Below are 14,792 nucleotides of genomic sequence, written 5' to 3' on the forward strand. Positions count from 1 at the left end.
ATCCACAAAAGGATTCTAAGCTTTAGCAAGCCTCTACTCCCATTCACCCTTTTGTGAATCTGGGTCATTGTGTTAATCCTTCCTTTAGTTTTCTGGTGTGTCTCAGGACTGCAGATATTCCACATCGGATCTGACTACGTTTGTAAGTAGCTGCTATCGACCTGCTGCGCTGTTAGGGAATCAGTGACTAAAATGGTAGCAAAGTCCACATCAGTATAACTGATAGCAGCCAAGTGTGGCTGGTACGTAGCAGAAGTGCAATTTGCAGCAGTTCCTTTAACTAATCTAAGTTACCTCATTTGTTGCAGACACTTATTTTTGATTGTAAGCTATTCAGAGGCAGCGACTCCTTTTCTTAATATTACTTTTATGTCTGAAGCACTTATTCCCATTATGTGTTATTATTATGTAACGTGTATACTGCTGTGAAGCGCTATATAAATAAAGATATACATACACTTAAAGGTTAATTTAGAAATGGTCTCTCAGGTGCAAAGTGTGCACCAAATTAGGTAAGGACAAATATCTCCATAACGAAATTCATTTATTATGTTATAAATCTAGTATTATTTTTGACTGAGATTTGCAGCATAGAGACTGATAAATAACCTTCTTCACCCCAACCCTTTGTACTTGTATAAGCCAGAAATGATGTCATCCATCATGGGGTCTCATAATATTGGGGGTTTGATATATTATCATGAGGTCTCATGTATGATTGGGTGTCTGATATTATCATGGGGTCTCGTGTAGTATTGAGGGTCTGAAATATCATGGGGTCCCGCATGATTGGATGACTGATATATTATCAAGGGGTCTCGTGTAGTATTGGGGGTCTGATATATTATCATGGGGTCTCATGTATGATTGAGTATCTGATATATTATCAGGGAGTCTCGTGTTATTAGAGGTTCTACTACATTATTAGGAAAGTGTAGTGCATTTATAGAGAGATGTGACCGTGTGGGACCCACACAACGGCCGCCACTGGCCCCTTTAAGGCGTGCCACGTCACCACCGATAGATCCGCCTCTTTGATAGGTGTCCAGGAAGCGGAAGTGAGAGCGGCAGAGTGGAGGTGACCACTGATTTATCCTCTTCATTTATCTTATTAAGCATCACGATATTTATCATACATAATGCTATAGATAGAGTATAATGTGTCTGAGATATATTATACGGGGAAAGCGAGTAGAACTGTGTATGGAAACATGTATACAGATATTCCCACTCTCCTTATACGTATGTATGTATGTGTATATATATATATATATATATATATAACACTCGCACACACAGTCCTATTGTGTGTATATATTACAGTTCTATATACTCACACTTATACTGTAAATATACACGCTTCTATATACAAGTACCTGAATGCATGAACATATACTCATTTATACATGTGCATGTATTGTGTGTATATAGATATACACGTACATATCTTTACACTGCGTGTGTGTGTATATGTATATGTGTGTGTATATATATATATATCGATATATATATATATATCGATATATATATATATATATATATATATATATATATATATATATATATATATATATATAGCAACTGTAAATATTCCTGTATATTCATTTGCATGTCTTAGACAGGTCTGCAACCCTGTCTTTCACCATTATCACCCAGCACACAGCACTTCCACTGCAAGGGATTCTGGGAAATGACATGCAAATGAGCACACAGTGCCACCTTTTATCTCAAGCTCACATTACATGAGCAACCCTTAGCCAATGCATGCTGCATATATATATATATATATATATATATATATATATATACATACATATATATATATACATACATATATATATATACATACATACACACACACACACACACACACACACACACACACACACACACACACACACACACACACACACACACACACACGGAAATAGCCGTGTTAGTCCAGTTGCGATAGTGCAGAATAAATGCGTTCTTCAGTATTAACAACATAAATTGTTAGTCCAAATAAAAAAAGGTATCACCTAATACTGAAGAATTCATTTATTCTGCACTATATATATCTATATAGTGTGTGTATTATTTATTTATATATATATATATATATAATGAAAAGAAAAGCGTCCCAACTCAGCACTCAAGTATACTCAGAACAAATATCAAAGAAAATTATGATTTATTTCACAGCACAAATAATCAAACATAAAATACACAAATTATTAAAACAAACCCTGACATCCTCCTGTGATAGAATATGTATCAGACAGGGGAAATCCCCTATGAAGATACTGATGGACCCCTAATGCCCAAGGCAAGGGGAAAAAAACCTATAAGCACAAAATATATGTAGAACAAGGGGTTAACAAGAGCCCCTTGAACCTACAAGGCCGGCCTCACCCCTAGTAAATATAAAACCACACAGCAAGCATAGATAACACATGCACCAAATTGCCTAATACATGCTGATGTCAAATACATATATTATATACATACACCGTAAATGCAGTTGGTATAATCAAGGCAAACCAGGCACAGTATCAAAAAGAGACTTTAGTATGGGATCAACAATGGTTAACCGTTCACATCAGTTACCATAGTCCAGAAGACCATCCATGCCACACTGTGATAGTAAAATGTCCAAAGGGTAAAGATCTTCCAATTGAGGGGTCCATCCGCAGGGGAGTCATATATATATATATATATATATATATATATATATATATATATATATATATATATATATATATATATATATATATATATATATATACTAGCTGAGAGACCCGGCGTTGCCCGGGATGTAAATGTGTAATAGGTAGTATTATTTATAACTCGTGGAACAATAGGTGAGTATTTGTTGTAAAGGTTTCGGGGGGGGGGGAGAAAGGGGAGCGGGGGGGGGGAGAAAGGGGAGCGGGGGGGGGAGAAAGGGGAGCGGGGGGGGAGAAAGGGGAGCGGGGGGGAGAAAGGGGAGCGGGGGGGGAGAAAGGGGAGCGGGGGGGGAGAAAGGGGAGCGGGGGGGGGAGAAAGGGGAGCGGGGGGGGAGAAAGGGGAGCGGGGGGGGAGAAAGGGGAGCGGGGGGGGGAGAAAGGGGAGCGGGGGGGGGGAGAAAGGGGAGCGGGGGGGGGGAGAAAGGGGAGCGGGGGGGGGGAGAAAGGGGAGCGGGGGGGGGGAGAAAGGGGAGCGGGGGGGGGGAGAAAGGGGAGCGGGGGGGGGGGAGAAAGGGGAGCGGGGGGGGGGAGAAAGGGGAGCGGGGGGGGAGAAAGGGGAGCGGGGGGGGGAGAAAGGGGAGCGGGGGGGGGAGAAAGGGGAGCGGGGGGGGGAGAAAGGGGAGCGGGGGGGGGAGAAAGGGGAGCGGGGGGGGAGAAAGGGGAGCGGGGGGGGAGACAGGGGAGCGGGGGGGGGAGAAAGGGGAGCGGGGGGGGGAGAAAGGGGAGCGGGGGGGGGAGAAAGGGGAGCGGGGGGGGAGACAGGGGAGCGGGGGGGGAGAAAGGGGAGCAGGGGGGAGAAAGGGGAGCAGGGGGGAGAAAGGGGAGCGGGGGGGGGAGAAAGGGGAGCGGGGGGGTAGAAAGGGGAGCGGGGGGGGAGAAAGGGGAGCGGGGGGGGAGAAAGGGGAGCAGGGGGGAGAAAGGGGAGCGGGGGGGGGGGAGAAAGGGGAGCGGGGGGGTAGAAAGGGGAGCGGGGGGGGGAAAGGGGGGGAGAAAGGGGAGCGGGGGGGGGGAGAAAGGGGAGCGGGGGGGGGGAGAAAGGGGAGCGGGGGGGGGGGGAGAAAGGGGAGCGGGGGGGGGGGAGAAAGGGGAGCGGGGGGGGAGAAAGGGGAGCGGGGGGGGAGAAAGGGGAGCGGGGGGGGAGAAAGGGGAGCAGGGGGGGGGGAGAAAGGGGAGCGGGGGGGAGGAAAGGGGAGCGGGGCAGGGGAAAGGGGAGTGGGAGGGGGTGGAGAGCAGTGGGCATATGTATTGTCATAATTTATGTATGGGCATTTCCCCCCCCCCCCCGTTCCCCGTGACTCCCCCCCCCCCCCCCGTTCCCCGTGACTCCCCCCCCCCCCCCCCCGTTCCCCGTGACTCCCCCCCCCCGTTCCCTGTGACTCGCCCCCCCGTTCCCTGTGACTCGCGCTCCCCCCCCTCCTGCGGCCGCTTGGTCCCCCGATGTGCCGTCCTGCTTAGTGAGGCGTGCAGGCGGCTGCAGGAAGCGCCCTGTGTGGGCCTAAGACTCGCGCTCCCCCCCCCCCCCCCGGCGCCCGCTCGATGTGGCGTCTGGCTGAGCGGCGGTAGGAAGCGCCCTGTGTGGGCCTGAGGCTGAGGCGGGACGCGCAGTGGGCCTGAGGCTGAGGCGGGACGCGCAGTGGGCCTGAGGCTGAGGCGGGACGCGCAGTGGGCCTGAGGCTGAGGCGGGACGCACAGTGACTTACCTGAGCGGGTGGTAGCGCCGGGGAGGTAAGGGAGCGGCTGGGGTAGGAGGGCCGCGCTTCCCGTCCGGAGCCAGTGCAGGACGGCGCACGTGAGTGGGGGGGGAGGGGGGCGGACAGAGGGTGTGTGTGTGTGTGTGTATAGAGCTGCTGTGTTGTGTGTGTGTGTGTGTGTGTGTGTGTGTATAGAGCTGCTGTGTTGTGTGTGTGTGTGTGTGTGTGTATAGAGCTGCTGTGTTGTGTGTGTGTGTGTGTATAGAGCTGCTGTGTTGTGTGTGTGTGTGTGTGTGTGTATAGAGCTGCTGTGTTGTGTGTGTGTGTGTGTGTGTGTGTGTATAGAGCTGCTGTGTTGTGTGTGTGTGTGTGTGTGTGTGTGTGTATAGAGCTGCTGTGTTGTGTGTGTGTGTGTATAGAGCTGCTGTGTTGTGTGTGTGTGTGTATAGAGCTGCTGTGTTGTGTGTGTGTGTGTGTGTGTGTGTGTGTGTGTGTGTGTGTGTGTATAGAGCTGCTGTGTTGTGTGTGTGTGTGTGTATAGAGCTGCTGTGTTGTGTGTGTGTGTGTGTGTATGGGCCGTCACTCCGCCTCAGGCCAATGAGAGGTGTGCGGGGGCGGGCGACCCAAGGGACCAATGAGATTTCCCCTAGGGACACCGGACATCCAGGCAGGCAAACATACAGTGCTTTCACTAATATAGTATAAGATATATATATATATGTTTGATTGGATACTTACCAACTACGTTTAAGTATTATGATCTGCTTCTGATATTTTCAGTATATTAATACTGTTTTTCCTGTGTGCGCAGTATATTCAAACTGATTTTGTATGACTCGCGCTTTCCCCTATTGACTTGCATGTTAGAGTTAGTTGTCTTACTATCTTAGCTCACATGGACTTAGCTATTTGCAATTAGTGGGAGTTACCTTTAACTACAGGCTATGTTTATTTTCAGCTCATTACCCTTACTTTGTGGTATATTCCAGTGTTCATTACATTGTCTTTTTGTCCCTTGAGGAATTTGTTTTTGAGTTCCCCTCCATTTTATTCTTTCTCTCCTGCTTTTATGTGTTCAATAAATGTGTTATATTCTTTGGTACACCTGTGTGCTCCCTCAGAGAATCTTTTCTGTTGTTCTCATATTCTCCCCATCCCTGGAGCACCGCTAGCAACTATTACACTATAGTATATATGCTAGCTTTTGGGTAATAGTTATTACTGTTGTGCATTATATATATATATATATATATATATATATATATATATATATATATATATATATATATATATACATACACACAGTGGTTGACAAAAAAAAAATCTATTCGCCACCTAGTACCAAACGTGTGCTGCTTGGGCCAATATTTACTCGCCCGGGGGTTAAATCCACTCGCCCGGGGCGAGCAAATGTATAGATTTGTCGAACACTGTATATATATATATATATATATATATATATATATATATATATATATATATATATATATATATATATATATATATATATATATTACACATACATTTATTTTTTTCCAAGATGAGAGAAAAAAACAGCAGCGCAAACAAGTGTGCTAATGTGGAAATACAGTGAGCTAATTAGCAAGTGCTATAACTTATATTCAAGTGTGAATTCAATATAGTGTGTAGAAAGTGATATTAATATCACTAACGGAATGTGTGTTTAACCAATCACAATGAAACATAAAATATTAAAACAATCAAAAGTTTAAACCAGTTCTTTGGGTGAAAGTGAAGTGATGGGAAAAAGTCCAGAACAGGAAGATGATCTGTATGGAGCTGCTTCTGCAGTGCCAAACTCAAAGGAATACCTAAAAAGAAAAGCGCAAGCTCCATAGCGTGACACAGTAAAAAGAGTAAAAGAGATTTAATTACATTTAAAAGGAGAAAGTTTCCACGACTTGCACTCACAAGGGAAACATGGTAACTCGCATTTGAGAGAAAATCTCTGCTTGACGTCACAATCAGAGCGGAGAACGGTCTCAGATCGTCGCATCAGAGGGAGCCCACCGGCAGGGCCAGGAATTGCCCCAGGGAACAGCCGTCACTTGTAGTGCCAGACCACAAATGTATAGTCCACACTAGCCTGCACTGAAGACAGATCAGGCCAGCAGCTTGTATACAGAGTGCTGCGAAGAAGGTGTTTGAAGTTGTCTCTCGCATAGGTGTCCGTCTGTGATTGGTGAGCGTCAGATGCGTCCCAACGCGTTTCGTCACTTAATACACCGATATCAAGGACACACATCAGATGAACATAAATTAAATGTACAGTATTTGCCTCGTTTTTGAGTGTTTGGTAAGGGATGAGCTTGGTTAATGCTCCTTCCTCTCTTTTCCTTTTTTAGGCATCCTTTGTTCTTCCATGAAACGTTTTGGGAATGACATCCAGAACAAAGAAGCGCATTGTCCTCCCATCTCGGCCGGAGCCACCCAGCGTTGAGCAGATTCTGGAGGATGTCCGTGGGGCCATAGCTTCCGATCCAGTATTTAACTACGACCTTAGCAATGGTAAGAAACATCCACAAACAGTCTGTGATACTCACAGTGCAAACCTACTGTAGAATGACATGGTCGCTGTGTTACCTTCTTAATGTCCATATTTTATTTAGTATTTGTACTGAGTTCTAGCATTTTCTTGACAGACTCACTGCTTCCTACGCATGACGGCGCCTGTGTAAGCGAGAGGGAAAAGCAGTATGGGCAGAGCTGCTCCTATGTGGAAATCAACAACAAGTTGAAGGAAGCACAGATCCAGCTGAAAGGAACATGTAATGCACTGAGACACGCTGGGAAGAAGCTGGGAGGGGATATTGAAGAACTGAGAGAGGCGGCCATGTGAATTAGTCTGACAGGAGGTGATGAGTCTGTGGAACAGTCTGGTCTCCTTTAGCAGTCTCACATTTTTAGTTTAGTACGATTCACTGGTTATAGTTTTGTTGGACACTATCGATTGGTCATAGAGGCTCTGAAACATGTCGCTACTGGGCTTGACCAATTTCCCTTCCTCGCGACGAGCGGTTGCAATGTTTACATTGGATTTTTGTCTCAGACATGTGCTCAGCCCACTGTACATATGACTTCTGCCTGTGGTACTGTCCAGATGATGCAGACGTGGCCACCTGCATTGCCAACGTGTTGGAGCAGAACGGCTTCCGCGGCTATGCTGAGCACCGCGATAAGGCAGCCGGGGCACAGGCCATTTCTGCTGCCACGGACGTGATAGAGGCCAGCAGAATCTCCTTCCTCATCTTGTCTGCTAGGTCCCTGCATGATCCCTGGTACCAGTGCATCTCACAGTGGAACCTAGTGAATTTTGTAGATAAAGAGGCTGCCAAGGTTGTGCCAATTTATGTGGGTGTGGAGGAGGAGCAGAGACCACCCATTTTAAAGTTCCTTACCAGTCTCAACTACAACAGCAAGTTCTTTAACAAGAAGCTTCTAGACAGTATGAAACACATGACACATCATTGACAACTAATTTTCTGCAACCTGCTCGGTAACCTCCAAAGGACAGTGCATGTTCGCTTTCCACATGCTTAGGCTGAGTGTTGATAGATGATCATATAGTACAATGCTCATTAGAATACAGGTGTGTTGTCTCTTTTGCTTGTCATTAACCAGGGATGTGATGAATTCACAAGTCTCAAAGAGGGAGGGGGCAATGTTTCTGGGTTGCATCCGCCGCCGGATAGAAAGGGATTTCTGGTTTCGCATAACACTAACCGACTTGTGTCCATCCTGCTGGCTTTGTCATTGTGCGACTGCGGATGGATCTTTGCATGGATCCTTTAGCATTATGCTGCTTCTGGGTTGGCCTTTTAGACTGTATGAATCCCAGGTCACTGACACTGTTACTACCAGTGTTCACACGTAAACTGGTTACAGCTGCAGGGTTCTCTCAGCACAGCCTGGTGTGACAGATCTGCTTGTTCGTAGGTAGAGGGGGCACAGCAACTTCTTTCCCACAGTTACCATGCCTCGTACTCATCCATACTGCTATTTACCTGACTGTTTATTTATGCATCGGAGTGTCAGTGTAATCTGCTCTATGCAACATTTTGTGGGGATTTGTGTGCAGGATTTGAAGTCAATTTCTCTGTTCCTGGTACCTTTTGTCATAGAATTGGGTTTGGAATTATTTGGTTGACTTTAAGGTAATAAAGATGCTTATGAGCTTTGGACTTTTCAGTATAGTTGATTCCTCTGCCGCAGTTTCTTTCTGCCGCAGTTTCTTTCTGTCATTTGAGTCTTCCCACACTTAGTATTTAAATGATTGAATAAAAATGCCTACTTTGAGCAGAGATGTTTTACTAAGACCCAAGTGGACACTAAAGTTGTAGTTCTCATCTATATTTTTCCACTAATTTATTTGTAAATGATGATGAAGCGTATTGTCTGCATCATGTAGTGCCAGGTTTAAATCTAATAACTTGTGGCCTAAGAAATCAATACTTATACTTTTACTGTTTTAGGGAAACGCCCACTGGGAAAATAACAATTGTCTCCTAAATCTAAGGCTGTGCTTATAGTGCCTTGCGACGTTGCTCCAAAACAAATGCATTGTTGCAAGCGCTTATAGTAAGCGCGACGGGAGCGACGTTGTGACCAAAAATTTGGTAGCCAGTCGATTTTGACTTTTCAGAGGCTGTCGCCAAATGTGACAGCCTCTGAACCAATCAATGGCCAGGTCGCTAGCGACGTCGCTGCAAAGTAAAATTCAACTTTCGGGGGTGGCGATGGGTGACGTCACCCGTCGCATCGCCGTCGCGGGCACTATACGCGCGGCCTAAGGAGTTCATGTTTGACACGGTAATAGCAAACAAACAATTTTAAGCCCTCTAAAAAGCGCTGACCTACAATAAATATGTGATAAAGTGATAACAATGATAACAACTTAAAGTGATTAACCTTAATTTGATCAAAAATAATAAAGCAGCCTATGGAACAAAAAAATCAACAGACTATTCCAAATCCGTATAAAAAATAAACATACAAATTAATTGTCCCAGGCGCTGTGATTAAAGTCCAGTGACCCAAATACCGTGAACCAATTGGGCAGTCTTTAGTAATGGTTTCCTATGCCAGATAGATGATCTTGATAGTTGTTGGACAGACAGGGGTGTTGTCTATTGTGATGTGCTGATGTCTCTGAAATCACAGAAAAAAACAGCAGGGCACGCCTATAGCGTGGTATGTTTTATCAATTACCCCCCTGCCTAGAACCCTGAAATCCTACTTACAGGATAAGGGCTCTCAGTGTACAGTGGAGAGAATCTGTTCCTCACGTCTCTACTTCTCAGAACGTCACACGGATCCCACGTGGTCTGGTCTGCAGGGGTCCCCTCACTTAGCGATGTTGGTAATGTGGATGATATACTCCAACGCTCCCACGGATTGATGTGTTCGGGTGGGGGGGGGGAACGGAGACGGGGAAGATATGGAACAAACTAGTGTGATATCGTACAGGGTTTTGCCCCACTCATTTATCAATTCACTAGAAATCAAGGCTTTTATATGCTATTAATGGGTCCTTTTATATGCTATTAACGGTATTTGGGTCACTGGACTTTAATCACAGCGCCTGGGACAATTAATTTGTATGTTTATGTTTGACACGGTGACTGACTTCACATTCTTGTTAATCAGTCAGAAAGAAGCTAGGTCACAGTCAACACTCGTTAAGATTAGTCTGTGTTCTGATTTAAATAAAGCTCCTTGTGCTCTGATCAATAACAACGAAGAATTCCTATAATACTGGCCGGTGCTTATCACAGGAATAACGTGTTGGAATGTGATTCTAGGAGAACAAACATATGCTCAATAATACCAAATGTGGATACCGTTATCCTGACCCATGATCATTTCAATGACAATTCCTACTTATAACCAATTGCCAAAACTTCCAGAGAAAGGCCGAGACAGTTACCTTGCTCGAAGGATGAGAAGGTGAAGCAAGAACCACAGCAATTGTTACAGGCATACCTCATGATGACATACGCAATGGGTCCAGAGGATGTATGTAAAGCAAAAATGTACTTAAAGTGAAGCACTATCTTTTTTCCACTTATCGATGCTTCGGTACAGGTAGGGAGCCCATATTGCTGTTCAGGATGTGCTGACAGGCGCATGCGCGAGCTGCCATTTGCCTATTGGGCGAGGGGAACCAGCGCGCCACTACTACGGCAGTCTGTAGGGCAGAATAAGTGTCCGTACTCGCGAAGCGAGCGTATGAACACAGAGGTATGGGGCTATTGTAAATATGTCCTTACTCGTGAGTGTACTTAAAGTGAGTGTCCTTAAACCGGGGTATGCCTGTACAAGAAAACAAATATAACATTCATTGCACAGTGCCAGAACTACTAAAAATAGTTTTATTGCAAAGTATTATTTCTAATTAGTTTCTCTCTTTCCCCCCTTTGTACACTCTCTCCAAAGGCTGGTCTGCGAAGGAATTTGAGACCAGCCAGAGGTCGGGCCCAACTTCTTTGCCCGGCTGCCGGTCCTCTTGTTGCTGCAGGGCCCCAGCTGTGGGCCTGCCTCTTCCTTACTCTCACTGCCTACGTTGTGCGTCGGAAGCTGGGCCCAGCTACCTGCACGCACTGGCATGAGCGTGGCTCGGTGTGGGACAGTGAGGGAGGCCCGCAGCTGGGGAAAACCAGGGCCCGGCAGCAACCAGAGGAACAGCAGCCGCACAAAGAAGTTGGTCAGTTTATTTTTGTGTATGTATGTATTTGGGGGGTTTGCATGTAGTTGGCGGGGGTGGGGGTGTTTTTTGTGTGTGTCTCCAGGGGGGAGGGAGAATGAGTGTGAGGAGAGGGGATTAATGGAGCGGGATTGAGTGAGAGGGTTAGGCCGCGTTTATAGTGCCGGCGATGCGGCCAATGACATCACCCGTCGCCACTGGCGAAAGTTGCACTTAGGTTTGGAGCGAGACGTCGCTGGCGACTGCCAGTGATGTCACGAAGGGGGCGGGCAGAGTGCAGTAGGCACTCTGTGATTGGTGTAGACACAGTCACATGTGTCGACTGTCTGTCCCAAAATCACATTTCAATGGCTTCAAAAAAAATTGTGGCGCCATCGCGCATACTATAAGTGCATGCGACGGATTCAATGTATTTATTTTGGCACGTCGCCGGCGCCAGGCACTATAAGCACAGCCTTAATTAATTGATGGATAGGGGGGAGAGAGGTTGTACGAGTGAGACGGGGGGAGAAATAGGGGGACTCGCAAGATCGTCGACAGAGTGGTGAGGGGGGGGGGGGGGAAGACCCTATCGGAACCTAGTCCTGGACTCCGGGAAATCTGTCAGTGGCCCTGGGTGACGGACGGATGACCTCGTCAAGCGCATAGTTACAAAATGGTGTTTAAAGTGCTCGAGACAGAGCACGAATTATCCAAAATGCTTACATAAAATGTCTCCTGATAAAGGATGGTTTCTAGAAGGACTGAAAAACCGAATTAGTAAAATAACATCGTTCGGCAGTGGGAATAGCTGGATCAACACGTTATCGATTATACAATCAGACAGTGACGTTCTCATCTTCGGCTGTGCGTTTCAGCAGAAGGAGGACATTTTGAAAGTACGCATTGAATTCAAACTTTATACTAATCTTAGTGTTTCAGATTAGATTACAACAGTTTAACACATTTACGAGCTACAAAAGGACAAACTCCTATTTCTTGTTTAATGAACATCAACCTACCGCAGTGTATCTGGTACTTGTTCACATAATACAGTGACATCAGTTTAGTTAACATCAGTCTATTGTCTACATTTTGTTTCTTATATACATAACAGAACTACAATTGTGCACATTTTAATGGATATTGAGCGAGAAATATATAAGACATGATGATAAACGAAAGGGGTTCCTTGTTTTCTGAACGCGGTTGTATAATTACAGGGATGGACAAATCCTGGGCGGCCAGGATTCTCGATCACTTTCTCCTCTCCCCGCCCCCCCCCCCCCCCCCCCCCTCAAGCACCAGTCACTGCAAATGTTCCAAGAACTAGATTGGCCATCACTTGAGTCTAGGCGCAAAGTACATTTTTCCTGTCTTACCTTCAAATACTTTCTAGGCCCACTACCCGCCTACCTGAACAAGCTCCTCACCCCTACCACACGCAGCACTTATCACCTGAGGTCTGCAAAAGACTGTTCACGGTCCCAAGGTTCAGCAAAGTATCCGGCCGCTCCTCCTTCTCTTACCGTGCACCTCACAACTGGAACAATCTACTAGAGACTCAAAACGCTTTCAAGACTTCAGCTGTCTCACATTTTAATCCTGTCTGTAACTGTTACATACGCCCATAATCCTATATTATATCTAATATGTCCATGAAATATCTTTATATATAATGTATAACCTCTGTGTAGTTAATGTAATCATGTATTGTCATCATAACTCTGTGCCCAGGACATTTTTGAAAACGAGCTGTATTATTTCCTGGTAAAACATTTTTATAAATACTAGTCACAATCTAAAGTTCCAGCACTCACTGACTGAGAAAATATGATACTATGGTTTATGCCACAATGGTAAATGAATTCATGTAAGCACAAGATAACATTTGGAGTAATGCGGCACAATTGCATAAATACAGACAATCCAGTGGTTATTGGGGTGAATAATATAGGGATAGGGAGTGGGACAACAAACGGATAAGAGAGTGGGGACAGTACAAAGAAGGGGGGAGGGTAATCGGGGGCAACGTTTCGGGGGGGACACCCCTTCCTCAGGCCCGTTCCCTCAGGTCTTAAAAGACCATAAGGTACTTCCCTTAACCCTGACACCCCAACAACCAGAGCAGCACTCAAAGAGCAACACAATGCAAATAGCTGAAAAACAGCAAGCCAAGTACTGAGTACATCAGAGAAGGAGTAATAAGCAAGGTGAATCAAACCATCAGGTTAAACGACCATATGTCTCTCTTTTTCTTCTCTCCCTCTCCCTTCACTGGTGCGCTGCTTTTAAGACCTGAGGGAATGGGCCTAAGTAAGGGGTGTGTCCCCGAAACGTTGCCCCCGATTACCCTCCCCCTTGTTTGTACTGTCCCCACTCTCTTATCCGTTTGTTGTCCCACTCCCTATCCCTATATTATTCACCCCAATCACCACTGGATTGTCTGTGTTTATGCAATTGCGCTGCATTACTCCAAATGTTATCTTGTGCTTACATTAAATCATTTATCATTGTGACATAAACCATAGTATCATATTTTCTCAGAGTCAGTGAGTGCTGGAACTTTAGATTGTGACTAGAAGTTGTGGGGGAATTTGGGTCCTCCTGGTTCCGTCGGCACCCTGCACATGCATTTCTTTATTCTTAGTGAGTGCTGTCTACTCAATTGATTATAGGTTTATTTTTTATAAATACTAATCCCTTAATCTCCACTTTGTATGTCCTTATTTCTACTACAGTATATGCTTTTCTACTTAGGTAGTCAGTTAATTCGTTATTTATTTATTTAACCTTTCTTATTAATAAAATGTTCTCTCTGTGCCTTTCACTCACATTTATACTCTGTTTTACTGTCTCTCTCACACACACTCTTTTACTTTCACTCTATGTCTTTCCTGCACACTTTCTTATTATTTTATCTGCTCTGTTCTTCCATGTCCTGACTCTTCACTGTCCCTTCAGCGTCTCTAACCGCTTTATTTTACAAATATACCGGAGGGCTCCTTTAACGTTGTATAGTGGCTGGACCAGAATTGTCCCCTTACAAGTGGCCCAGACACATGTGCCTCCCTATCTGGTGAACCATAAAACACATGTTGGCTGGGTTAGCAACCTGCTGCTCACACAGTGACTTAACTCCCTGAGACCCTAATTGGGGAAACAAAAATAAACATTTACCCCTGCATTATTGCTCTACAGGCCTTCCTGGCATTGTTAAACATAAGTGAATAAAGAAATACAATGTAGTATTCCATAAACTTACCCAAAATGGATTGTATTGGAAGTTTAAAGAAACTGTGTAACTATCCTGCTTCAGAAGGGGCGAGGCAGGTGTGGTACAGATATTGCAGCTAGTGATAAAGTTCATTGGACTTCTTGCAGCACCCCCTCTTATGAGTGAGAGGAAGGGAATAAATGTGAGAACATGGGACTGACAATGTCGGTGTTATCTTGAAACACAATGCTAATTTGTTTTACGTGTAATACCACACCCTAAGCATGTCTTTCAGACTAGTGAAAACCACTAACAGTAAATAACAGCAGCGATACTGTTAAAAAATTAAAGGTGAGGTGTACTCGTGGTTCTCTGCAATGATTCCAGTCCTGTTGTGAATCTAGAATAGCTTTCTACTGTTTATTACAGAGAGGAGACCCTGCGACCTGCACACAAGGGAATTCCAAAGTGAG

At 45.3% G+C, this 14,792-nt stretch overlaps 1 protein-coding gene across 1 annotated transcript; it reads left to right on the plus strand.

Annotated features, from left to right (window-relative positions):
* The first annotated feature begins 991 nt into the window (after nt 1-991).
* C8H19orf25 (chromosome 8 C19orf25 homolog) lies at nt 992-8,601 on the plus strand. Its single transcript, XM_075611423.1, has 3 exons — nt 992-1,078; nt 6,766-6,928; nt 7,063-8,601. The coding sequence occupies exons 2-3, from the start codon at nt 6,799-6,801 to the stop codon at nt 7,257-7,259; spliced, it is 327 nt and encodes a 108-aa protein (XP_075467538.1). The 5' UTR covers nt 992-1,078; nt 6,766-6,798; the 3' UTR covers nt 7,260-8,601.
* Nucleotides 8,602-14,792: the final 6,191 nt, after the last annotated feature.

This window comes from Ascaphus truei, chromosome 8 (genome assembly GCF_040206685.1).
Source record: "Ascaphus truei isolate aAscTru1 chromosome 8, aAscTru1.hap1, whole genome shotgun sequence".
NCBI classification, from domain to species: domain Eukaryota; kingdom Metazoa; phylum Chordata; class Amphibia; order Anura; family Ascaphidae; genus Ascaphus; species Ascaphus truei.

Bases quoted from the DNA above. Each gene is read 5' to 3' on its own strand.
- C8H19orf25 (XM_075611423.1), top strand. From the start codon at position 6,799: ATGACATCCAGAACAAAGAAGCGCATTGTCCTCCCATCTCGGCCGGAG. The intron at 6,929-7,062 runs GTAAGAAACATC...TTTTCTTGACAG, and splicing joins TAACTACGACCTTAGCAATG to ACTCACTGCTTCCTACGCAT.